Here is a 27690-nt window from a genome sequence, read left to right on the forward strand (position 1 = left end):
TGGTCATTTCAAAACAAGACTCAAATTCCAAGTGTCTCTTATCACGTTTAGGCCATAAACTTCGTCCAGCATTGTCACCTTAAATCTAACAAGACCTTTGACTTTTGGCTAGCACATTCAGATCAAGGCTATTCACGACTCCTGTGAGCCCACTAAATTACATACAGCGGACTACACTCCTGCGAACCCTTGGTCAGTCAGGTTAAAATCACACATGACCAAACTCTTCTAACATTCCTACAAACTCTTCTACACAGTATAACCTTTAACACACATATATATATATAATCGCAGTTAGCAAATCCTTTACTTATAAGTGAATACATTTTACATAAAATACATCGTTTATGTTATCGTGTTCTTACACCGTGCTATATACTCTGCACATTTCTTCATTTACATTTCTCGCCGCTTTCTCCATTTAGAATTACACACGTACATGAATTCTGTTTGGCACGTTCTACTGTTCATAAGCATTTCTATACATTTCTATATTAGCCCACTATGTATACGGGCTTCTAAATCTAATACATTCTAAAGTGAATACAGAATACATTTCCTATATTACTTTGGTTACATCGGCTAACTTTATACTATAAGTGCTAACTTCACGTTACAGTTTCTACATTTTATGCGATATGCTTGTGAATATGGTATGGATATACTTTCTATTCAAATTGCGCTCTCTCAGAAGTGAAGGAAATGCTTCATATTTAAATACTTTCCACATATATTTACTTTACTCTGCAACACATAAATGTATTTACTGTGTCACTCACGTCATAGTTAACCACAGCTGATGAAGGCCTCAATTTAAAATGGCTGATGTTCAGCTCAAATATCTTTTTCTTCTGTATGTGTCTTTTTCATTACAGGAGAAAGGCTGTATGAACAGATGATAAATGATGTATCTTTTGTGTTATTTCTCATGTGAATGCTTATCTTTGCGTATTCGTCGGAGAGCGAAATAATGAACAAGCACCTGGGAATGAGACAGCTTGGTACCAGTTTGTCATCATATTAGGGATGTCGCGCTGAAGGTCGTTAAGCAGGAACGTCATTGTGTGTTAGTCAGGAACGTGATTAAAGCTCACGTTGACAGAAATGTACTCCAACCTGACTTTTTCCGTTTATGGGAATTGTGTGTAGGTGTAGCAGGTTTATGAAATTGTGTTTTTATCTAATTCAATGTAGAGTTTCAGGTAGTTGTCTTTACTGCTCCTTTTAGACAGGAAGTCTTTTTTTCTTGCTCCAATGAGTTAGACTTGTCGGCGATTACCTCCCCCATTTGCTCTACGAACCTTTATTTGATTCGCAGATGCTGCCTTTCAGAGGCTGTTCATGTGGACACCTTCTGCCTGACATCTCCCCAACTTTCCTGTCATTACTTACCTTAGCTGAATACATGCAATAGTAAGTAAGGACCTAAAGGATGTAAAAAATAGAGATATGAAGGGAAGGGAAAGGGATGGGAATGGGAATAGATACTCCCAAGTCTTAGGAGCTTGTCTTCTGACCCTCTTGCCGAGATAAAGATCTGACAGCCTGAGCATTTGATTAAAAAGCAAAAGACAGAGCTGTAAGGCATTGTAAAGCACTTCATAAATTCATACTGTCTTTTCTTAGTCCCTTCACTTCCGATATTGAAATAAATATTCAGACTCCAGTGTATCCCATAAAAATTATTATATCAAGTATATGAACAAACAACCTTGACCGATTTGGTCACCAAAATTATCTAGGTTAACTTGTTAAAACAAGTGTAACCCTGCAATTTCGAAATGTAATAAATTACACAACATTCATTTACTTCTGGAAGTTGGTTTGGCCTGGAGGTGCAGCGCTGTGTTAAACGCAACATTACATTCTGAAGATGAAATTTAGTGGAATTACTTTTAATAGTTAAGTCACTCCCTTGCATATTTCAGGCTTGTAGTGTGTTTAACTTTGGTTGCATCCTGGATTCTAGGAGTGTTGTGTTCACGCACAGTGGTATAACGCAAAATGATGCCCCCCCCCCCTTCATAATGTGAAAAGATTTACACTTCCAGCTGGTGTAAAAATCTTTATTATGACGGCGTCACATAGTCCACCTCTATTGATGCTCCCTCACCTGCCTCACCAAGAGTATTGTCTTCACTGAGTATGGAGCATTGAGGGTGTGTGGTTTTAAATGCCTCGTGAGGGAATACTACATGAACTGTGTGCACTCTATCTCTATTCATTCCTCCCAACTCTGCACTATCAAGCACTGAGCCCAATACAGTGTAGGAGCACCCCTCTATTCACTCAAACATGACCCCATTATGTTTCTCACAGAGACCACATTGCCCTTCCAACCAAGCACTCCTGCACATTATATATCGCGCTACTCTTCCTATAATGTGTGTTTGCTTCTTGTCACAGGTATGAGGCACTAGGCAAATGCAATTAAGATACAATACAAAGACTCCTTTGACTCTTTTGTTTCTGTTTTATGTTTCACGGCTGTGAGAAGGTGTTCAATTAATACATTCGCTTAAAATAAGGGCATGCCCATTCACTTATCTTAGAACAGCTCACCCATAATCACTATTGATAGCACATTTTCACTGGCTGAATCAGACTTTAGTCTGTGATGGGACCCTTTGAAGTGTCTGGATAGTCATCCATGGACTACTGAAAGCATCCAATGTCATATCAATGGCAGATTGTATACTCTGCAAATACCAAGAACATGACGAAAAACCCATTTCTGATGGATACTTCTGATCCCAGATTCCTCATCATTCAAAATATTCACAGGCGCCAGTCTGGATCTAGAAGCTTTTCACAGCAATGCTCCAGCGCTACAGTAGGTAGCCATGACTTTGTTCAGATCTGAAAATGGCGGATCAGAGACGATATTAATTCAACCCTGTACACTGACGTCAGTTTCGTCATGTGCTTTCAGATGCAGGTCCAGAGCTTCCTACTTCTTGGTTTGTCATTTGGCAATGATTTTACCAAACCTTTTTTTCTCAAAAAATATAAAACCAGTGTGCAAGGGAACTGTGTCTCCTCTGAAGACTACAGGATGAAAGCCATGCAGGGACTGCCTCAAACAAATGTCTGTGACAGAATCCCATCAGACATGCCTTTGGTTTTGGCAAACACAACAGGTGATGGACCGAATGTGGATCAATGTCACACACTCACCCCAGTCCGAAGATCTGGGCCCAAATCCATCGTTTTTTTGCACTCCACACCACCCCGGGTTAGACAATGGCGATATGCAAATCAGCTCTGACCCTGTGCCCCATGGGAAGAGTCCAGTCCGAACTACAAATGCCATGTCCTTCCCAGAACGGAATCAAGCATCCGAGGACCGGACCGGTTTCGAGGTAACACCTCTCATCAGCCCGGCTAGCTTGACTCCAGTGGTGTTGAGTGCCTGGGACCCACGTCTGGGCATCCCCAGCGCACTTAGGGCGGAATTTGCAAACACAACAGGTGATGGACCGAATGTGGATCAATGTCACACACTCACCCCAGTCCGAAGATCTGGGCCCAAATCCATCGTTTTTTTGCACTCCACACCACCCCGGGTTAGACAATGGCGATATGCAAATCAGCTCTGACCCTGTGCCCCATGGGAACAGTCCAGTCCGAACTACAAAAGCCATGTCCTTCCCAGAACGGAATCAAGCATCCGAGGACCGGACCGGTTTCGAGGTAACACCTCTCATCAGCCCGGCTAGCTTGACTCCAGTGGTGTGGAGTGCCTGGGACCCACGTCTGGGCATCCCCAGCGCACTTAGGGCGGAATTTGCAAACACAACAGGTGATGGACCGAATGTGGATCAATGTCACACACTCACCCCAGTCCGAATATCTGGGCCCAAATCCATCGTTTTTTTGCACTCCACACCACCCCGGGTTAGACAATGGCGATATGCAAATCAGCTCTGACCCTGTGCCCCATGGGAAGAGTCCAGTCCGAACTACAAATGCCATGTCCTTCCCAGAACGGAATCAAGCATCCGAGGACCGGACTGGTTTCGAGGTAACACCTCTCATCAGCCCGGCTAGCTTGACTCCAGTGGTGTTGAGTGCCTGGGACCCACGTCTGGGCATCCCCAGCGCACTTAGGGCGGAATTTGCAAACACAACAGGTGATGGACCGAATGTGGATCAATGTCACACACTCACCCCAGTCCGAAGATCTGGGCCCAAATCCATCATTTTTTTGCACTCCACACCACCCCGGGTTAGACAATGGCGATATGCAAATCAGCTCTGACCCTGTGCCCCACGGGAACAGTCCAGTCCGAACTACAAAAGCCATGTCCTTCCCAGAACGGAATCAAGCATCCGAGGACCGGACCGGTTTCGAGGTAACACCTCATCAGCCCGGCTAGCTTGACAACAGTGGTGTGGAGTGCCTGGGACCCACGTCTGGGCATCCCCAGCGCACTTAGGGCGGAATTTGCAAACACAACAGGTGATGGACCGAATGTGGATCAATGTCACACACTCACCACAGTCCGAAGATCTGGGCCCAAATCCATCGTTTTTTTGCACTCCACACCACCCCGGGTTAGACAATGGCGATATGCAAATCAGCTCTGACCCTGTGCCCCATGGGAACAGTCCAGTCCGAACTACAAAAGCCATGTCCTTCCCAGAACGGAATCAATCATCCGAGGACCGGACCGGTTTCGAGGTAACACCTCTCATCAGCCCGGCTAGCTTGACTCCAGTGGTGTGGAGTGCCTGGGACCCACGTCTGGGCATCCCCAGCGCACTTAGGGCGGAATTTGCAAACACAACAGGTGATGGACCGAATGTGGATCAATGTCACACACTCACCACAGTCCGAAGATCTGGGCCCAAATCCATCGTTTTTTTGCACTCCACACCACCCCGGGTTAGACAATGGCGATATGCAAATCAGCTCTGACCCTGTGCCCCATGGGAACAGTCCAGTCCGAACTACAAAAGCCATGTCCTTCCCAGAACGGAATCAATCATCCGAGGACCGGACCGGTTTCGAGGTAACACCTCTCATCAGCCCGGCTAGCTTGACTCCAGTGGTGTGGAGTGCCTGGGACCCACGTCTGGGCATCCCCAGCGCACTTAGGGCGGAATTTGCAAACACAACAGGTGATGGACCGAATGTGGATCAATGTCACACACTCACCCCAGTCCGAAGATCTGGGCCCAAACCCATCGTTTTTTTGCACTCCACACCACCCCGGGTTAGACAATGGCGATATGCAAATCAGCTCTGACCCTGTGCCCCATGGGAACAGTCCAGTCCGAACTACAAAAGCCATGTCCTTCCCAGAACGGAATCAAGCATCCGAGGACCGGACCGGTTTTCGAGGTAACACCTCTCATCAGCCCGGCTAGCTTGACTCCAGTGGTGTGGAGTGCCTGGGACCCACGTCTGGGCATCCCCAGCGCACTTAGGGCGGAATTTGCAAACACAACAGGTGATGGACCGAATGTGGATCAATGTCACACACTCACCCCAGTCCGAAGATCTGGGCCCAAATCCATCATTTTTTTGCACTCCACACCACCCCGGGTTAGACAATGGCGATATGCAAATCAGCTCTGACCCTGTGCCCCATGGGAACAGTCCAGTCCGAACTACAAAAGCCATGTCCTTCCCAGAACGGAATCAAGCATCCGAGGACCGGACCGGTTTTCGAGGTAACACCTCTCATCAGCCCGGCTAGCTTGACTCCAGTGGTGTGGAGTGCCTGGGACCCACGTCTGGGCATCCCCAGCGCACTTAGGGCGGAATTTGCAAACACAACAGGTGATGGACCGAATGTGGATCAATGTCACACACTCACCCCAGTCCGAAGATCGAAGGGCTTGGTTTTGGGGCACAGCTCAAAGTACTTTGGGGAGTGTGCTCTCATAAACCCAAAGGCGATCTGGGACCATGAAGTTAAGCTATGTTGCAGAGCACTGGAAGAAGCCTGGCAAGTCATGCTAGAAGTTGAAAGTGCACACTACCTCCTGCAACTATTCCCAAAACAGGACAGCATCTCAATCTTCAGGTAGGTCCAGGTCCAAAACGAAGCTAAAACACAAGGATGACAATCAAGCCTCATCCTCATTCCATCACTTTGTCTCTCCAGAGAAGTAACCATGCGTCATAGTGTCAACCAGGATTGTTCCAAGTCCACAAGGAGCCAGTTCTGACATTGCTCCCAATTCACTTTGTATTTCCCAGGTCATTAGGGATGTTCCAACAGAACTAGGCTTTCAGGGAGGCCTTGTTGTCATTTTTGTCACACCCCTGGTTCCTTTTGGTGCTCAGGTGCCTCCATTCTGGTTACCACTGGTGGATGTTTCTTCAGCACCATATGTTCCCCTCAAACCCACTTCAGGTTCTGCTCTGGCAGCGGTGTCAATTTCCGCTCTGGTGCGAAAATCCACACTAGTCCTTTTGACATCATTGCCAGTCTTAAAACCACAGTGGAAGATACTATTCCGATTCCAGTGTCAGAATCCAAGCCAAACTAGTCTCATAGTCGCTAGATGCTGTATCTAAAATCCAAATTGATGTGCCTGACTCCATTCAATCTGACGCTGAGTGAACACTACCCCAGCCATGGAGACATACTCAGGTGCTTTATCAGTTTATGCTCAGACTAGTGTTGACAATGCTGATGATGTGAATGTGCTACCCCCACATTCTGATAACAAAATGTACATGGACTTATAAGAGGTGTACTTGATACATAACCTGATAGTAGGTTGGTTTATTTCCCATAGCTATCAACAGAAGACAGTGCTTTCTTTGCTGTTGTCATTAAACATGCACTGGATGTCTTGAACCTACAACGTCCCTCTATGGCGGTCAAAACTAACTGTCTTACAGAGGTCATGCAACCTAGGCAGGCTTCCTTCTGAGCCCTACTAGCCCTTTAATGAAGCCATGACTTATACATTCCTGGGCACAAAGGCAAAGCCTTGCTCATGCCTGTGGGCAAACAGGCAGGTTGCCAGACGCCACAGACTTGTGCCAGCTGACACTGATTTCTTGACTCTGCATCCCACTCCTGAGAATATGGTGGCTCAATCTTCTACCACCAAGGTAAATCCTTCCCTGTGGTACCTCTACCCTAAGAGAGCCAAAAATAATTGAAGCATTCAGGAAATAAATGTTCCCATCAAACAGCCTAACTTTGAGGTCAGTCAATGCCTGCTTACTTTCCCGATATACGCACACCCTTTGGGACATGGTCTTGCCGACAGTCCCTGAGGAACTTTAGGGCCTGCCTGTTGCAAACCATTTAGGATGGCCAGGATTCTGCAAAATATAATTTAATCTCTCCTGGAAACCACTGATCGCGTAGGCCGAGGAGTCAGTACCAGCTTAGTACTTCGTCACAAAACATGGATGAGCTCTACTCTTTTTTTTCTGGGGATGTCCTTTATGGATATGGATTTTAGGTAAGTCAAGCCACAACACATTCCATGGGCTTTTTGACTTCTACTAAGCAGTTCCCTCAGCACACCTTTCCCTTTCAGAGATTATACAGAGGGTTGGCATACCGTCAATGCCAGATCACCCCCCGCCGCCTCTACACCTGCCGCCACAGCAAGCTCTCCAGTCCTTTCAGGTAAGCTACAGGGATTAGTCAGACGAGCATGCTGGCCAGCAGGGACACCAATCCTCTCAGTCCTCCAGCCATGCGGCAGCAACCCCCAAGCCACTTTAGCTTGTGCTTAGCAGTTCAGAACCACTGTTTGGAGACCAGATCCAACACTTTCTCCAGGGGTGGCGACAGACTATATAAGACAGATGGGTACTCCAAATCATCCATCATAGCTACGCCCTTCCATTCCATTTCGACCAGCCACATCTTCTGCACATCTTCCACATTATCCACATAAGAGTGGGTTTCAGAGGACCACCTGGATGTCATACTGCAGGGAGGTCAGTCTGTCATGTTTAACAGGGCCATGGGGCGGGTGCCGGCCTCAGAAATGGGAAATGGTTGTTATTCTCACTATTTCCTGGTTCCAAAGGAGGACATGGGTGTTCATCCTATTTTAGATTTTTCCCTCTGAAGGTATTCCTGCAGAAGGACAAATTCAAAAAGCTTGCCTTGGTCCAGGTTCCATACTCTGGATACGGCTGACTGAATTGTAGACCTGGACCCACCAAATGCATATTTTTATGTACCCATCCTTCAGTCCCACAGTCATTGCCTGCTGTTCAGAGTAGACAAGGAGCATTTCTAATTTGTGTGCTCCTATTTGCCCTTGCCAATGTCCCTCTGGTGTTCATGAAAGGAATGGTAGTGGTTGTGGCACATCTACAGGGATCAGGGATAGCAGTTTTTCCCTTACCTCGATGACTGGCTGTTGAAGGTGGGCTTGCCTCAGTGAGTGGCAGAGCACCTCTAGAGGGAAACAGTAAATACCACGACCGCTGAGCAACACATCACATTTGCAATGCGGGCGGAACAACGAATGCATCTGAACCACACATTTCATTTACAACGTAAGTCGTTACAGCGACATGCGTTGGGTAAAGTGGTGTTGGACTTTAAAGTCCAACCCTTTCCCTACTGTTGCAGGGACTGGAGGTGGAATAGTAAATTATACTATTCCAAAGTGCAGTGCCACCCCTAAGGCAAGTTGTAGTAACAACTTGCAATGTAAATTGAATGATTGGTTCAGACGCATTCTTTGTTCCACCCACATTGTTAAGGAACGCATGGGAAAGGAAAACATGGTTGTGTCATACTACCTCTCTAAATGATGATGACCATTTTACATCTTTTGGGTTTCCAGTCAATGTACCAACACCTGACTCCTTTGCAGAGGTGTTCTTTTATATGGCTTGTACTTGATATGACGCTGTTCCTTCCGTTGCGCCGAGTCCAGGACATTTGGGTTATAATTCTGATATTTCAGCCTCAGTCCTTGATCTCAGTGGGAGGGGCTTTGAGGTTTTTGGCTTATTGACCTCCTCAATCGTGCTCATCTGCTGTACAAGGTCGCACATGCGGGCTCTGCGTGGGATCTGAAATTTAATCTCAGAGGGCCCAGCACTAGAGGAACTTGTCAGGTTCCATTCAGGTTTTCGAGGAGACTGTAAAAAAAATCTGCAGTGCTGATGGTTGGACTGCTAAATTTGGGAGGTCATCAGTGAACTCTAGCTTCTGGCAGAAGCCAACTCCATATAAATCTGTTGGAGTTGTGGCCCATCTACCTGGTGCGCAAGGCGTTCTTGCTGTCCTTCATGGGGAGGCTGGTGCAGGTTTTCACAGACACCACCGCCATGTCGTACTGCAATAAGCAGGGTCAGGTATCCTCTGCAAAGAGATTCTTCTTCTCTGGGGTTGGGTGAACCATCAGGGCATATTCCTAATTGTGAACTGCCTGGCAGGATCATTGAATGGCAGCAGTGACAAACTTGGGCAAGAGCACCTGGCTGATCACGAATAGTGACTTTATCCAGAGGTGGCGCATGGACTCTTCCAACAATGGGGAGAACGCTAGCATTATCTTTTCGCCACCATCTAGAATGCTCAGTGTTACAACTTTTGTGAGCTGGAGTTTCCACCAAGGCTCTCTCTAGGAGATGCTTTCAGGAGGGGAGCGCAAGACTCCTGTACACGTTTCCGACTGTCTCTCCTGACCAAGTTCTGAAGAAGATCAGGAAGGACCAAGACCAAGTCTCCCAGTGGCTCCAGATTTAGCCATGAGAGTGTGTTACCCAGATCTTCTGGCCATGAGCCTCTTTCTCATGATCAGGCTTTCACTTCAGAAGGTACTCCTGTCACTGCAGCAGAGCAGGGTTCTGCACCCAGGGCTGCAAACTCTACAACTCTGTGTGTGGTGACTGAGCAGTGGCAGGTAACAGCGTTTTAACTTTCTAGTAAGGTCATAGAGCTTACCCTTGATCCAAAGCGTCCCTGAACAAAATCCATTTATGGAGGGTACTGGGACAGGTTTGTGGCCTGGTGTGGAGCCTGCACCATTGACTAATTGCAGGCTAAATTTCTGTCATTTTATTGTTGAATTTGTATTTGGTCCAGCAAGGCCCTGCAGTGAGGACCATTAAAGAATATTTGTCTTGCTTTTTTGCTTTTTTATATTTGCTCAATAAGCCATCCTTGTCTACATTACTTATTTTAAACACGTTTTTAAACGGTTGGTCACATATATTCCCTCCCAAATTATTTGTGATGACAGAGGGGGACATTTGTTTGGTTCTTATGTTGATCATGTGCGCCCCCTTCATGCCAATTCACTGTTGATTATTGCGTCTTCTGACTATTAAAACTGTCCTCCCCACCGCGATGACCTCAGATCATCATTTAAATAAGCACCAGACTTTCTTTGCAGCCGGCCTATACATTTCCAAAACAAACTAGTGTTGAGGACCCCTCCTGTTTCACACTCTCATCTGACATCCCATTCATACCTCATACTCATCATACAAATAATCAGAAAAACAAAATCCCCCATATGCTGGCAGAGTCTAATCCCTCTTCTCCTTCTGGTGTAGTGGCCCGGACTGAACACACCAACATTCAACCCATGTTTCTGTGGTCCTGTAATTGTTCTATCACTTTATTCAGGACCATATTAATTCGAAATATACACACAAAATTTCAGGAGGAAAGACGGGGAAATCTAAAGAACAAATTAATCGTATGTAATTACCATTCTGGCTTTTTGCCAAAAATCATGGCTCCTTTTCATGTTGGCGATCCGTCACCCAACCAACGTTCTTTGCTCTCCCACTCCTTGAAAGTGGAGGCGAGACTCTATTGGTTTGACCCCAAGAGAGCCTTGTGTTTTTACATCGATTACACCAAAGACTGTTGCGTGGATGATCAGTTCTCTGAGGGGCTCTCTGGGCGAAGAAAGGCAAGGCTGTTCAAAAAAGACTTTGTCCAGGTGAATAGTTCTCTGCACTAAGATCTGTTACACATTGACTAAGAACCAGCTCCCAGAAAGATTGTGGGCTCGTTGTGCCAGTACTGAGGCTGCTGCCACAGGATTGGCCCACAGAGTGCCTGAACTTGAAATGTGGGTGTCCGTGCACATGTTCATGAAGCCCTACTGCCTTGAAAGCCAGGTCCGATGGAAAGGGCATTTCACCCATTCGGTCCTTCAGGAATTTTGGTCTGAGCCCATTACACAGACCTTGGAAGGTACTGTTTAGGTATCTGTTCAAAAAATGAGGAATCTTTGGTTACAAGTATTCATCAGAAGAACAAGTTACTTGCGCTTAGTAACACTTTTTTGGATGGCTACTCTAACTATAGATTGCTCACCGCTTTCCCATATCTCTGTCCTGTGGAATGGTCTCTTTTCCCATCTAAAAAGATTCCAATCTAGAGAGCTACTCACTGGTGCCTCTGATTACGTTTTGAGTTTTGTGTCAGCGGATGAAGACCGAGTTGAGAAAGAAACTATCATCAACTGGCAGGAGTGGCCTCTATATCGGCTTTGCTCTGTCCCCTCAGGCAGAATGATGTCACAGCAGAGCAGCAGATGCCACCTAGTGGAGTGTAGGAATATTGCTGTGAAAGGTTTCTGGATCCAGTCTGTCACATGTCGATTTGTCTAAAGGTGAGGAGTATGCGGTTAGTGTGCACCAGGAAAGGGATCGCTTAAGGTAAGGAACGTTTTCTTTTATTTCATTTTTATATATTTAGAAACCGGACCTATGGAGTTAATTTGTGTTCCTACTGAGTTTGATGAATAAATATTCCATATGAAATAGTTTTTGAGCACAAGTGAGTTTAATCTATGAATGGAATGCAATTTATTTCCGCAGTAATTTCTTAGCCCTAACTGAACTTTTGAAGCAAATTCATTTTTCTCATTCATTTTCTACATGGTGGTCAGATAAGAGTTATGTTGGCAATATTTTATTTCTGTCCAGCATTAATGCCGTATCTCAAACAGTTGTGATCCGTTTTATTTTGTAGCTTAAAGGCGTCCTTACCTCATATGCAAAGGAGTCCAAGAAATCCGTTCGAAGCAAGCACGTTGTGGCTTTGAGAGAGGTCACAGCGCACACCTGGGAGAAGGTGTTGTCGTTCGTTGGGCGCCAGAGACAGAAATCTGCCGAGAGCGTTTCTGTGCACGGCAGCGTAAGTAAAGCACTTTCAAGCAGGTTTGCTTTTTGAAGACGAAAATGAACAAGGGATTCGTCAAACTGTGAAGTTCTCTTTGGTCTTTAGAGTGCCTATGGCATGTTTGATGGTACATTTGCATCATACAACAAGGTGCAGGATATTTGTTTAGAATTATTAAAAATGCATGCATTCTTCCATCACAAATGTATCAAGCATACCACCACCATGTAACAGAAGGGCGCATTCAGATACAACAAGCATTTGCAATGCAATAGGTCTCGCAGCATTAAAGTTTGAGTTACTGGCATTGTAAATGACAATGCTTTGCATTCATTATTTTTTGATTTGCAATTGGTATATAAACAATGTTTGTGAGTGATTAGCTGTTGCTAACAGACACCCTCACAGACCTAGAGCACTGCACGGCTCATACAATTGAATATGCACTGAAATCAGAAGGCTGCAATGCTCATTGAATGCATAGGGCTCCGTGTCCGTGCACACCTGATGTGCAGCCAAGGCCTACCTTACAGAGGGCCCCACAGAAATTAATCAGTGATGCCACAGGCGATGGTGCCAAGTAACCCGAGAGCAAGCAATGTGTCACGTGAGTGGATGCCTGCCATCAGCTGTGGCCCAGCACCACACTGGCACGAAATACAGCACGCAGGCCTAGAATTCGGCATGGCCTCTTTTGAGAATAACTATGCATCCAATTAGCGGTGCTAAGAGGTACCTATGATTAAAGTCACAGGAAAGCAGCTTTGGCATGCCGGGGAAAAGCCCTATGATAGGCTATGAAGTTAAACTCACACTTTGTTTTGCTTTTTGCAGTTTAATATAGCACAAACTCGACCTGAAGGTGTTGCTAGGCACCGGGAGATTAAGTGACTTGCTCAGAACCACAATATGTGGAGGCCAAGACGAGGCTCGAACCCGGTAACCCAGCTCCAAGGTCGGCGGCTCTGGCCGTTATGCCACATCCTGTTTTTACTGTAGCGTCCACGCACACATTTCAAGAAGCAACTAACTTCATGTACAAAACGCACATTGTATTTGGGAACGTGTGGGCTGGCGCCTTCGGCATTTTCAATGGCACATATCCACATCTCCATGGTGTACTATGCTCATTTGTTAAGTATCCGTGACTCGGCTAAGCAACTTCAAGCACTCAAATCCCACGCCCCACCAGCTGGGTGAATGTGGCACATTCCATGAGCACGCAGGTAGGGGAAACGTAAAAACTGAGGAGAGGCATGCGTCAAATACGTAAGCTTGGCCTACCTTTGGAATAGTCGAGTACAAGGAACTGTCATTATTAGCATAGGTGTAAGAGGAGGAATGGAGCAGCGCCGTAAAGAAAGGACTGCAAGGGAGGGGGGAGGGGGGGGGGGGGGGGGGAAGGTGATGGAACACTCTACAAAACTGCCCCAAAAAAATAAGCATAGAGGCGTTTAGGCGGCACGCGATAAACAAAAAAAATAAATAGTAGTCCTAATATGTGGCTGGACCAGTAACCCATAAAAAAAACAAAAAAGAATAATGTAAGGGGGGCGAGATGAAACTGAGTACGCGTGAGGGAGCTAGATAGGGAAGCAGTACTCAAAGAACAGGGCCCGCACCATTCTTTCCTTTGCCAGCTTTTGTTCTCCTCACATCAAAACATCTGGGAGGAGGGCTTTAGCTACACGCTCACCCATGGGAGGATGTTTACAATGTCCGTCGGGGTCGGTGCCTAGTACTACACAAACAAGCGTTGAGTTACACGGCCGCGCGGTATCGGTCCGTGCCCTTGGGTGGTGCAAGCCTCCTGCCTGTCACGCTGGTGTCCTCGCGGTGCCATAGTTTTTTAATTGTTTTGTGCGGAGCTCACAGTGGATGCCATACAGTCACAAGCGTTGAGATACATAAATAAAGACTGCCAGTCACTGGCACCACCTCCATGCGAATGTAACACGCATTCTAACAAAAGTTAAAGCAGACACAGAAAATGAAGTGCCTATATGCACCACCTGGAACCTCGAGGCACTGGGTAAAGTTTAATAGCTAGCATCGAACGGCACTTTTTGCTCAGCTGAAGGCTAGCGCTGCGTCTACCTTCATTCTCCACGGCCGCTTGGTACAATAATGGTGACACCAGCTCTTTCACAATCTGCACAGTACAGAGAGGGTGCAGAAAAAGGTGAGCTCCCCCTCACAGCGAGGCTGGGAGGCACGGCAGACAGAGCGATCCCTTTCACTTTCGCGATTCAAGACGTGCGCGTGCATTGACAACCAGCATGAGGGGCGTGTCTTAGCCCAGCTCATGTAGCCCCATAGTAATCCTACACATACACAATCCTGCTGTAAATCCTAAATCTGCGATATCCTACCTGTCGTCCCGGTCACCACATACCCTGGGCTGCAATCTGCGACCTCCGGAGCTGCAGTGGACCGCGAAGCCACTGCCGCCCAACATCGGAGTGTTGCGTGCGGCCCAGCCTACGACTGCCGCTGTGAGCTGGTGCCAGAGTGTGGCATGGACCCGGAGTTGTGCGGGTGCCTGGACCCCAGCCCTGACCTGCCGATGACCGCTAACTCTGCTTAGCGAAGGGAGTGCCCCAGGTCCGTGTGTGATGGAGTCTCGGCCTCCGTTGTTTTCCTGGTTGCTGCCGGGGCCGCAGCTGAGTGCGAACTGGAGAACTGGTGAGGAGCGTTGGGGGCCGACAGAGAGAGAGCCATCAGGGCACAAGACTAGGGCATGGGAGACCTTTTTGGTTGGTGCTCACATTTCTGTGCAGCGGCGAGGGGGCGGGTTTCGGTTCTCTTGTGTGCGTGTGTGTATGTGTGTGACAACGGGGGGGAGTGTCTTTGTATGAGTGCCCCAGGTCCGCCTTTACGAGAGTTTGAGCTATTGGCATTGTAAATGACAATGCCTTTTGTTTATGTGTTGTTTTTAAAACAGATAAATAAAAGGCATTGTCATTTACAATGGAAATAGCTTAAACTCTTGCAAATGCGTGACCTATTGCATTGCAAATGCGTTTCTGCTATAAAACATTTTTAAACCGTTAGGAGAGAGCGTATATTGCCTCAGAGCTATTTGAGAAAAGAGTGCTTGGAGGCTGCAATTAAAGCCTACCAGGTAACAACATATGTAACAGGGGTCGTCGCCATGGGAGGTTACAAAATGAGACATGGCGGTACTAAGGAGGGACTACTAAGCCTATTGATCAAGGAACAGCCACAGTTTACAGTGGAAATTACACAAGCCAATGAAAAATATGGGCGGAGAGTGGCCGGAGCTTCAAGTCCCTCCTGAATACTGCATGCCTCGCAGAGTGTCACATGCACTGCCCAGTCTTGACTTAAAAGGCTTTATTAATTTCGGAATGCTTCTATATGGATAACGGATGACAGCCATAGCTGCCATGACCATGACCCACGATATTAACATTAGCAATAAGTGTTTCCTACCCTGCTTGATCTATCACTCACATAGCAGCCTCAAATATATTTTGGAAATTCAACCATTTTTCTCCAAACATCAGTTGTGTCATGAAAGTACACGCATTTCTTATATATGCTTTTCAATTTTGGGATTCATATAATAAGTCAACCAAAGCAAACGCTTCTAGTTTAGTAGCTTCGCTACATATAGGCAAATTACTTACTGTTAGCTGGAGAGATACCAGTAGCTCATAAGCTATTCATTGGAGAAGCCTGCTTCAGGGGAGATGCCCAGTGTTCTCTCCTTATAAAAGGCTAGTGCAATGACCCTGAAATGTGATTCTTTCCCTCATTATTGTGTGTGACATGAATGAAAGCTAAATGTATATAGCTGTTTTTTTGCGAGTTAAAGTGAGCTGTGTGCCAGTCTGACCAAATGCATGGTGCTGTCCACGGAACTTCATTGTGAGAGTAACATTAAAGATGAGAACTGGCTCTGAACAAAGTCGGTGGCTTGCTTTGTACAAGGCATCTCAGGATCCATCCCAGACCCAGGATCCTATATGCAGACATTCCAGCCCTCCTGCCCCTACTGCAGTTCCTGTGAGTGGGATGGTCTTGGTCCACTGTGCCTTTGAAGATATGGCAGTGGTTGTGCCAGAGTGTTATTAGCTGCTCCTCCTCTTCCTGCTGGAATCTACATGGGAATCTAACACCTTGTCTGTATGCATACACATTTTACCTGGACCAGTCAGAACCAGCTCACCATAATCTGCAGTTCACCATAACATCTGCATGCTATGATAGTAATGGCCATGCCCCTCCAATGCTGGAGGCCTCCTAGACAGAACAGTGTTCAAGGATTTTCTAGGCATCCAAGGTGGAGCTTTACACAAGTCTAGAAGCAAAGACATGCTAATCTGCTGGTGACTTCCTTCCTTTCATGCTGGTGACAAGCCCGAAACTAAAGACTCAGTGAAGCACTGCTTGGACCCAGAAATCCTTTGCCCAGTCCAAACCATTTCTGAAGCACACTGTTTACCAGACTTCTCCTTTCCTTTCACCGTGCAGGGCATGCACATCAGACGCCCCACAGGAGGTGGAGCCAGCATTGTGGAAGTCAAGTACAGTCATGAAGCACTTTGTTTACAGGACTCCTTCTCTTCTTTCAGTGTGCAGGGCAGTGACATCAGCCGCTCCCTAGGGGGTGGAGCCAGCATTGTGGAAGGCAGGCACAGACCTATTCAAGGTTCAGGTGTAACTCCTCCCTCGCATCTAGATGCAGATCTCTCTGTTCACCTCTGGGTGACTCAGCCTGTCTCCTGGAATTCCCCAGCCCTGTCACTCACAAAACCAGACATAGGAATACACAAACTAGCAGAGGCAGGTTTGAATGGTTAGACAAGCAAATACCTACTTTCTAAAAGTGGTATTTGCAAACACAGAATATTAAAATAAACTTTACTAAAAGATGTATTTTATTATTCTGAGTTCAGGCATACTAAACTCGAATTTCTACCATGTTCTCTGAGACAGTTAGGATTATAAAATGTAATAACTCTATCGGCCCATTCTGGCCTATGGAGAACAGGTAGCATTGCAATAGTGAAAAACGAAAATGGCTGTAATTCCCTATTAGGACATGCCACACACACCAGGGCTTGTCCTACCTTATACATACAATGCACCCTGCCCTTGGGCCTATCATAGGGGTGACTGATATGAAGAAAAGGGACGGCTTAGGGACTGTGAAGTGGGTGCACTTGCCTAGTCGGCATGACCGTACCAGACTGCACTCAGGCTCTGCAATGGCAGACCTTACACACATTTTACAAGGCTGCTTCTGTGGGTGGCACAACCAGTGCTGCAGGCCCACCAGCAGCATTTGGATTACACGCCCTGGCACACTCAGTGCACTAGACTAGGGGCTGACAAGTAAACCAAATAGCCAAACATGGAACCACTGATTAGTACATCAATTTACAGTAGGGAGCACTTGCACTGTGGCACTGAATAGCAGTGGCACAGTGCCAAAAGCATCTAACACCAGCAAAAACACACGAGGCAACAGCAAAATTGGAAGGGACACCCACGCCAATGGTGCCAGGTCTAACATAAACCAATAAACAAAAATATAGTCAAGAAAACTGCTTGATCAGGCCGTGTCGAGAATAGGGAGGGTAATGTCAGGACTGATAAGTCAAAAACACTAAAGTAGGCAGTGGGAAGTAGTCATGATTATGATTAAAGAATCTTGATGGGTATCTTATTATCTAGAGAAGAAATGTGTTCATAACGTTTACTTTGACTTTTTCTAAAGTGCTCCTCTGCCAGTGAGGCCCGGAATCTAGCTGACCAAGGAATATTCGTAGAAGGCATTGTGAGGCTCCAGGACACAAGGTCCTACCCCTGCCAGTTGCTCAAGGGTCAACCAACACCATTTGTTAGCATCATATTGGGCCCAGTAGAAGAGCTGCTTCTTTCTGCCTAATTGAGGTTGAGCCATCTATAACCCTGGTAAACCTGCCTGTGTTTTCCAGCTGCCTACTGAGGCCTTTAGGATTAACTCAACTTCACCAACTGGCAGAGAGGTATGAAGAGATTGCTGTAGAAGGTTGTGCTGAGTTCATAATGATTGACCACACTGTCTTAGTCCTGTCGGTTTGACAGGCAGGTGATATATTGTCTCCAACTTTGTCCTAACTGCTGTCAGTGCATTTGTTAGTTCCTCAAGAACTGTGGGCATCCTGGCATTGGAAATTCTTGACTGACCTCTGGCTTGTTATATATTTGCACTGGAAAAATCTTTTGTCGACAGATTTTTTTACTTTTGGTAGAGTGGGTATTCCGGCTTACTGTCACAGGAAATAGGTGATTGTATCAAGGACGTGGTATAATAAGGTGAGCATCGGGCACAGACATGCCCCCCTGCTTCCAAAACTGTGTAAGTCTAGAAAGTCTGATCACAGATGGCATGTCATCAAATTGCATAAAAGTAGCTGCTGGTATTTCCATGGTCATCCATTGAAAGCTACATAATAATACTCTTAGCACCATAACTGTTTGGCCAATGCAATTCAACTGTTAAAGCCATTGGGAATGAGAGCCAAAAGAGCACTGTTCCCTTAACTCTGTCATTCAACTGGATTTCATTATATGTTACACTTCTTAATCTAGTTACAAAATATTTCAACTAGATGGTCCTTACCTTAGATAGTATTCACTGAGCTCAGACACATTGGAACTAGGATGGGGCTAAAACACTGATTTAAACAAATACTACTGGAACGCACAAACCATGATAAACTGCTCTGATATTTGTGGGAGTGTTTTCCAAGTTTATCATTTTCCCACAGTGATGTGGCACAAAACATCCTACGAAAGGTAATCCCATCCCAAGCAATCTGAGTAAGAGGTTCATATGTTAATACAAATATGACTAGAAAAACGTGGCATCTCTATTTTGTCCCCCGAGAACTGGCCAATGTGGAGAAAACAGCGTTTTAGTCTTTACCCTAGCACTAACTATAGTATATAGCAAGACCACTTAAGGCATAAACTATTAACCAAGTCCAACATTTTCCAGAGATAATGGGTTATATGCTACGTTGAATGACTCTTCAGAGGTTTTGAAAGTGGTGTAATTATTTCCTCATTTTGTTATGTAGCATTCTAAACTGTAGAAATTCATTGTAGACTTATAGTGGTTTTATGACTAGAACTCTACGAGTAATCATCTCAAGCTGGTGGTCATTCTAGAGTTTACATTGGCCAGAACATATTGCAAATTTTCCGTCGATGAATGGTATAAACTCGGCCTGACCCAGTAGCTTGGTTACCTGATTACGGTCTACCTGCAATTGTTGTGCATAGAGCTCTTTGTTGAAGTCTTAAAGGCCAATTGATTCCATACTGGTCAGTGTCCACCCATCTACTCCATCCTTAAATACAGTTATTGCCTTCCAACCCGCAGTCATGCCCTGCTCGTGGATCTAGTTGCTACGGCAATGTAAGAGCGGCTACAGGGAGTGATTCCTTATCGCTGAGTCCCTTGTGGTTGCTCAGCAACCAGGGACTCCGGACAGCCGCTCGTTGGCCAGAAGCACCTTGGCACTCCTTGGCGCCAGCCGCACTCTGCAGGAAGTGTTTACAGCGGGGGCTGGCCCTGCAATTTGGGCCAAGGCAATCTTCTCCCAAGAAAGGAGGAGAATGAAGAACACCAGGACACACCACAGTGCCCGGCAACAGGAAATCTCCGCCACCTCAGCAATAGGCCCTTTTAGCGCAGCAAAAAGCACCAGTTCTCCTGCCATGTAAAAAAAAATACAGCGCTCACCACGCTCTGTCTGCAGTGCACAGCACCCTAGTTTTAGAGCATTTCAGAAGCACCCGGCGGGGGGGGGGGGGGGGTTGTAGGGATCAGCCCATGAATTCCCCAACTGCACAGGGGAGTTCAGAGCAGCATTAGAAATCCCAATAAAGTAATGCACCAGGCATGTCAATAAGGTAAAGCACCAGAAAGCGATCGATTCCCATGGAAGGCTTGGGAAATTTCTCTAAAGTAACTTCTTTTGCACTTGGTGAGCGGAAGATGATCACATGGGTGACTATCCATTGTGGTGTGATGATTGATGCACCCCCGGATGCAGCATGTAATAAATTATTGAAAGGACCATTGACAAAAAGGAAGCTTGTCGGACATTGGCGAGAAAGCATCTGGGACACTATTCCTCAAATGCTGTTAGACACCTGCAGATGCTGGCTCTCAGAGACATGCTCTCAGACTCTCGAACTGAGAGATCCTTTCCTTGGCAGTCCTCATTTCTTTAATGCTGAAGCTGCTGATGCTGACCTTTCCTCTCCTTAGCTACCCTTAAAACTTATGTCAGTGAGAGTTGCTGGCAATATTTGTTTACCAGTTTGTGTCCTCTTTCCAAATCCTAACTCTGACCTAACTTTATGCCTATGCGAAAGAACTTAATCGAGTTGTCCTCCTGCCTTTATTGGCGGTAGGAATTTCCCTTTTGCCTTTTGAACATTGCGGACTCTGTGGCTAAATAGTAAATTCCAGACTTTATTTTAATATTGACTTTGATTTACCTTTGCTAAATGTGTTGTTTTAAATAATTTGCTTATCAAGACCCACAACTTATTGCCATAATGTTGATCATTTGCTGTGAATTCTAACTTGTTTAATACAAAACCTAAATTCAACCCACATTGTCTGAGTATTCTGTAAATCGTAAAATGAAATGTTCTTTCCACAGAGACCGTACATACTATAACAAAAATTCGAATGCATAACCGAGATAGCCATAGATTATTCTCAGAACACTAGATTATTTTGTTATTATTCTGCACTGCTACAGCAGAACTATTTGTTTGTATGATTTTACCCCGACTGAACTTCAGGGGCATGATCTAGAGAGTAATGTTCTTGAGTTTGATTTCCAGTTTGTGAGTTGGTTACCAATTAGTTGGCCCTCATTATGCAGACCCCTTGATCCTCACCCCTTACTGCGACTAACAAGGTCCATTGGAGGACCAAAGCCTCTGTAGGTGTTAATAGAGAAAATTTAGATTAGGTGCGATAATTAGCAAAATGCCAAAATCGTACGGTATAGGTCCAGTGGATAAAAATCTTTGAAATTCCACCACAATAAAACTACATATGCCAGCAACTGTCAAATCGTACGGACTGGGTTCAGTGGATAAAAAGTATTGAGCTTCCGCTTCTTCCACGTGAACTCAGAAGAATTAATGGATGTCCTCATCTGAAGGTGACGTCTTAGTGACCTACTCTTTCAGTTAAAACGTGGTTGACCCCTGCCTGGTTGGTTGGTTCACCATTTGTACTGGGAGTGAGGCCCCTTTTCCTCCAGTGCCCTCGCTGGAAGTGATTCGTTCCCACTCAGGGGATGAGTTGAGTTGTGGTCTCTCTCTGCTCCGGGCTCTATCTTGTCCCCCGAAACTGGGAATGCCTCCATGGTATCGGAATAACGTTAAATTGTAGTTTGCCCTAATGTCACCCTGAATGCCACCTGCAGGAGCAGCAGATTGTGCCTTGCTCTGGAATAAAACCTCTTTTCGAAACACAGAATTTCAATATTCCATACAACAGCATATTTGTTGCGATTTTGCTTGACATTTTTCAAATGTGTACTTTTTTGCCATGTTTGACAAGACATGTACATTATTGATGTTTAGAACATTAGAGTTCTTAGCTGGCTTCTGCACCTCAGTCAGAGAATGCTTTTATATTATCATGGTTAGTTGTCTCAACAAAGGAATCATTCAAAAAACGTATGCTTATGGACAAAACCGTGTGTGTGTGTACACATTTAAGGTTATAACTGTGGAGCAGGAATCCTCATCTTCTAGAAATAAAACGTGATTGAATCAAAATGTCACCCTGTCTGCGGAACTGTACAGGCTGTAGCCCCAGGGAACCTGTGCCTGGTCACAAAAAGCTGATTAAATCACAGAGGTGAGCTTGTGACCACAAGAGCTTGAGTTACAGTGACAGATGTGCTTTGCCGGAGGCTGTGAAGAGACACTGCGCGGTCTGCTTCCGTTCCAAGGCGTTTGGGTCTGCCTTTGCTTCAGCACCTTGGTTCGTTGCATGAAACCCATCAGGTGTTGGCATTGTTTGGCACACTAATTTGACTACATCTTGACCTTGTGTGTTTTGAAATATCGCACTTAATCTGGTTAGCTGTTTTGTATCATTCTACTCGACTGCGCTGTAAAAGCCTCACCGAAACCTGAAACTACAGAAGGGCGGGCACCGCGCGTTTGTCCTCAATTCAGTATGAAAGGCGGAAACGTGTTACTTTTTTGTTATACACACGGTACTTTGCATCATACAAATGACGGCAACACCGTTGTTTGATTGTAAACCGGCCGAACCAATTTTACAAGTTAAACCCATAACCGGAGGAGTTTCTGGAAATTATTGACCTCTTTAATTTGGGCACTGGAAACTTGGGTTGCACAGTGGAAACTTGTTAAAATGATAAACCTTTCATAAACTGGGGCATAACCAAGACTGCACACAAATAAGGGTAAAATTAGTTGAATGTTGGCAGATGCACAGCTTTGTGTGGTTTAGTATTTTTTAATTTTTTTTTTTTTTTTTTTTTTTTTTTTTTGTACCCAAACCACAAGCCCAGTCTTACTTTTCCACCATACTACCACATTCTCCATTATGACAGACATGTATATACTTTGGTTGAATTAATCATAACACTGTTTGCTATGACATCGACATAGAGACTGTACAGACTTATTTCCATGTTTAGTTTATTATTGATCCTAATGTCCATTTACATTATTCTTTGTAGTGTCAATCCCTGATGAAGGGCATACCATCTGAATGCCCGAAATGCATTGGATATGCTTTTCGATATTGCCTGATGCATGAATGATCAAAAATGATAAAAATTGATAAACAATGATGATGAATACTAAATAAAGAAGATACTAAGAAAACAGTTTGAAAGTGGTTTCTTTATCAAAGGAAACACGAATCAGTGTGTGCCGATAAGGGATGACACCAGAGCCTCTCTGGTTTCACGGATTAAACCACAAATAAGGGTAGCCAGCCGTGACCAAGCTTGATCCTACCCCTGTTAAACAAGCATTGGCTGGCTTCAAATGAATGTTATATGGCAATGTGGCATATTCAAGTAAATTGCATGGGGATGGACATGTGTTTGTGTGGCAGCAAAGAACTGCAGAATAATATTGGTTAAGGTTAAAAGGTCAGGTTACAGTTGAAATTTCAAGCCAGACCTAAGCATCAATGCAGGTTAATGACTGCCCTCTTCCTATCTGTGTTGCTGCCACAGGAAAACACCATACATTTTCTAATAATCTAAGACACTTTAATAGCTTTATAATGTCCTGTGTTTCCCTAAAAGTTCAAGCTCAGACAGTTGGGTGAATAAACAAAATGATCACAGCTGCATGGAGGGCAAGCACTTTTTTGTGAAAGCATGCTTCTGCCTAATCAAAACATGTACTCCTGGCTCCCAACACATTGTTAAAGGTAAAGCCCTCTCTAATGTTCATCAGTAAATGTGTGGCAACAGCTGTGCTGTCAAGCTAGACCATAAAAAGGGAGACACCACAAAGTGAGCTAGACTGTAGGCGCCTCCTGCTGGCAACCACCACCTTAAGCCAGCGTCGGTCACATCCAAAATCCTTTTACAAACATTTTAAAGCCACTGAAGACACCATAGTGTTGGTCCTAATCCCTGGCCTCTACTGGAATCAGCAGTGTCAAAAGGGCAGAGTGCCCTGAGCTCCATACCAGGGCCTGAGCTGAGACACCATGCCTTACGTTTGCGGGTGACTGCAAGTGGATCCCCTTTCCCCTAACGTTTGGACTCTCAAAGGACCACTGAACAGTTTTGTATGTACTTAACATTATTCCAATCTTTTTTTGGGCACAATAATAAGCAGCACCACGATCACTAGACGTTCTGATGAATGCTGCACCCCTCTTTAGAGTGTTATAGGCTGCAGCATGTTGACCTATCCTGGCAACTATAAGCAGGTTAAATTCTTCATGCAGTGTCCGGTTTTTAAATCTGGCCAAGGGATGCATCAATAAAGGTATTTGTGTACCCTGTAGTGAGTTTTAACTTTCATATTGTTTCTTTAATGCTCTGCTGACCTCACGACCCTGAGTTCATCAAAAGATATTTATTATACCTCTCAAAACATCAGCTGTACTCCTCCCCTCAGTGAGTGGGTTGTAGCGTGTATCTTGACTATCATGGGGTGAGGAGGTTCCTGATGATGAAGCATGCCACTTACGATGGTGTCGTGTAGTTCCTATGTAACCTATGCAGGATCTGCACATTTGGATAACATAAACTGTGGGATTGGTGGGTGACTGATCCTGTGCACCCCCACCGGATATGTTAGCCTGTCTGTATCAGCTAGCTCACAGTACCACTATAATCTCCTCTTACCAAGGAGAGAATAGATTCTGGCATCCTCAGAACATGACAACCCTGATCCCTCAGAATCGTGGAAACAATATACTACCTTTCGCTCAGTTACTCATGCTCACTTAGTTTATCTCAGACATACACAGAATAAACAGGCTGGGCGTTTTCAATAAGAATTTATTGAACAGTAGTTATACTAGTGTAGAATAGATGAGCAGCAACAACCATTAGATAGTAGCAGCGATATATGATTAGAAGTACTATGAAAGTAGGATGGTTCAGTTCTAACATCTTGCAGAAATCATGAATACATACGAGTACATAAAATACATGATAAAGCATGTGTACTCTTACGATGCCTCCCTAACTTGATGTACCTAAATGCACTTTGCATCTGCGTAGGTGTTATGCCAAAACCCCTCTAGGATCTAGTCATACCCATTACCTGAGAATGAGAGAATATGCGACCCCGTGCCGGTACTCGAGTTAGACACCCCTCAAGGGATGTTATACTACTGCGAGCTGGAGCGTCTGCATGCAGGAACCTCAGTGTGTCAGCTGGGAAGTCTCGGTCTCCTCTCCCCTTCAAAGCAAGATTTGATGTATATATACACATAGGTCTCCCCAGGGATTTTACCTTGCTGTGCTACTGTGTCGGCCTAAAGGATGACGTCGGCCTGAACTTTATACAGAGATATTATACAGGAGATGTTAGTCCTGTTGTGCTTCCATGAAGCCTCATGCATAATGTATGAGATTCAAACTAGGGAAAAACCTGCGTTCTGAATGCAGTGTTGTATCTAGGTAAAAGGTCAGTCCCTAAGAAGCGTTATTTATGTAATGTAGGGAAGAATATAGGTGAAAGGTTGCAATGTTACCTGCGCCTATATAGGGTACCTATATGGAATACAACAATGGGTGAGGGAAATCATTCTGTAAAAGGAATATTCCATCTGGCCCAGGTCACCCCCTTTTTCCTCTATCTTTCTGTAGACCCAGGAGATCTATTTGTTTATCATAGCCATATTTTTGTCCACCATCTTTTGTTTTCAGTCTTTCCCGCTTACACACTCCCCAGTCCAATGCCTTAAGGGGGGCAGGTGGGTGACAAACTGTCTCTCCGTGCTGATGGTATCTGATAAAGACTACTAGCCGCAGATTCCTTAACGTAGAATGATCCCCAGGCATGAGACTAGATCCGGTAAACTTTTTGCCACAGCATCCTTGCGCCCTGGGGGGACGGCATCACGCGACTCCGCCCAAGCGTCGTCAGCGTACATGATGTCAGCGAGGTCACATAAGTCCCACCCCGGTGCGCCTACGTCAGTTTTTTCCTTTTCTGGGTGCAACGTGGATCCGGTCTCTGTTCGGGGCACCCTCACCTAATTTGCATGTGGTGTTTAGGGGAAAATCACGGCACCACTGATTGTGAGGTGTGCCAACAGCTGGAGCCGAAGTCGTGGCTGGAGCGCTGGACGAAACTGCTGTTGGCGCGTCTTTCAAGGTCGGCTTCATCCCCCCGATCAGCCTTGGCAGAATGTTTCAGAAGCGGCCGTCGTCGGCATCCTCATCCTTCTCCAATGTCGCGAGAGCATCGCTCCCCAGTGGGTAAGTGTTGCAGCTTGCCCCTGGGGGCTGGTGTTCGGCCAGCCGGGGCGTGGGTAATGCGGCCCCGCGTGTCGACCTCCTATCCACTGTTTCCCAGTGAAAGGGCATTGAGAGTCCAGATGGAGACATATGCAGCGGCTTTGCAGGCCTCGTTCGCATCTCCTCCTCCTCCTTCCCCTCCTGGGGCACTAGCGGATCCCTTGCATTGTGCGGGCCCTCCGCGGCGGCGCTAGCGGCTCCGGCCCGACGACGACTAAATCGGCTCCAGGCTTCGAGGATGTGGTGCTGTTGGGGTGCGGTCCTTTGGGGGTCCCTCCTTCGGACCACGGCACCTCTGCCTCGCCGCAAACTCCTGCGGGAGTCCCTGTAGTATCGCGGGAGGTCACCTTGTCCATGGCGCCAAGTCGTGCATTCGTCTTCGGACGCGCCCTCTTCTCCGAAGGTTGGGTGCTTCCTGGTGTCATCCCCCATGGAGAAAGGCCGCCACTAATTGGCTTTTTTACTGGCGTCATCGAAGGGCGGCTCCCCACCATTCCACAGGCCAAGGTGTCTGCCGGAGGAGCAACAGGTCCCCCACTCTCCGGTTCCTTCTGACTTCCAGGTCTGGCCTGTGCCCGCCCGCTCGGCTTCGGGGACAGCCGCCTTAGTTTACAGCCGTCGCCCACGGAGGAACTGCTTTCTCCACCGCAGGCCCTATGGCGGCTGGTGCAGCCTTCACTCACGCAGTGTCCACAGCTGTGGGTATTCTGCGCATGGGTGACTCGGTTGCTCATTTACCGGCGGACCATCTTTTGGAGGTTCTCCACCAGGGCTCTGGTGGGAGGGAGCTATTGCTTCCTCCCACCAGATTCCCTGGTGCTTCCCTGATGGGGGCTTGGAGGCGCTTCACCTCAGGGGATCCGGTGCCTGAACACCTTCTGCACAAGCACCTTCTGGCACCGCGTACCCCGGCGTGTCTTTCCCTCCAGTCCACTTTTGCGGACTGCTTTTGCCTCCCTGCTGCCACTGTTGTCTCCACCGTCTCGGGAGGCCCGCTGGCTGGACTCTTTGGGGCGCAACATGTTCGCTTCGACCAGCGCTGCCCTGCGGGCCCTTAACACCTAATATGTGTTGGCTAAGGCCACCTCTTGTTTGTGGGACTCTGCTTCACAAGCTCAGGTGGACTTGCGGCATCATGCGCTGGATGGCTGGGAGCCAGCAACGTTTATTCTCCGCTCTACTCTGGACATCTCTGAGGTGCTGGGCCCGGCCATGGCTTCCTTAGTTGCCCTCCGCTGCCATGCTTGGCTTTGGGACAGCGTGTTCCCTGAAAATGTTTGGTAGCGGCTGATTGATCTTCCATTCGATGGCACCCTGTTATTCCATGCCCCGGCAGACTTCGCCATCCAAAGGTTCTTGGCAGGGCTCCGTCCGCCTCCTCCTCCTTATCCCCTCCTCCTCCTTATCCCACCTCCTCCTTATCCCCCCCTTCCTCCTTCCCCTCTTAAGTGACTGCTGAGTTGATCTGGTTCTGGACCTTCTTCTGGGCCGGTTGCCCTTGCTGTGGGGTGTGTTTTATGGCCACTTGAGTCCTCCTTACTGGGACTGTGGCGTTGTTG

General features: G+C 46.3%; 1 protein-coding gene across 1 annotated transcript in view; it reads left to right on the forward strand.

The window, feature by feature from the left end:
- The window catches only part of PKD1L1 (polycystin 1 like 1, transient receptor potential channel interacting), a 1739639-nt gene that overhangs the window by 1646058 nt on the left and 65891 nt on the right, over nt 1–27690 (forward strand). The window contains exon 63 of the mRNA XM_086964902.1: nt 11946–12110. Coding sequence (XP_086821028.1) covers nt 11946–12110 — 165 coding nt within the window. The remainder of the gene's footprint in view (nt 1–11945; nt 12111–27690) is intronic.

Source organism: Lissotriton vulgaris, chromosome 4_1 (assembly GCF_964263255.1).
Source record: "Lissotriton vulgaris chromosome 4_1, aLisVul1.2, whole genome shotgun sequence".
Lineage (NCBI taxonomy): Eukaryota > Metazoa > Chordata > Amphibia > Caudata > Salamandridae > Lissotriton > Lissotriton vulgaris.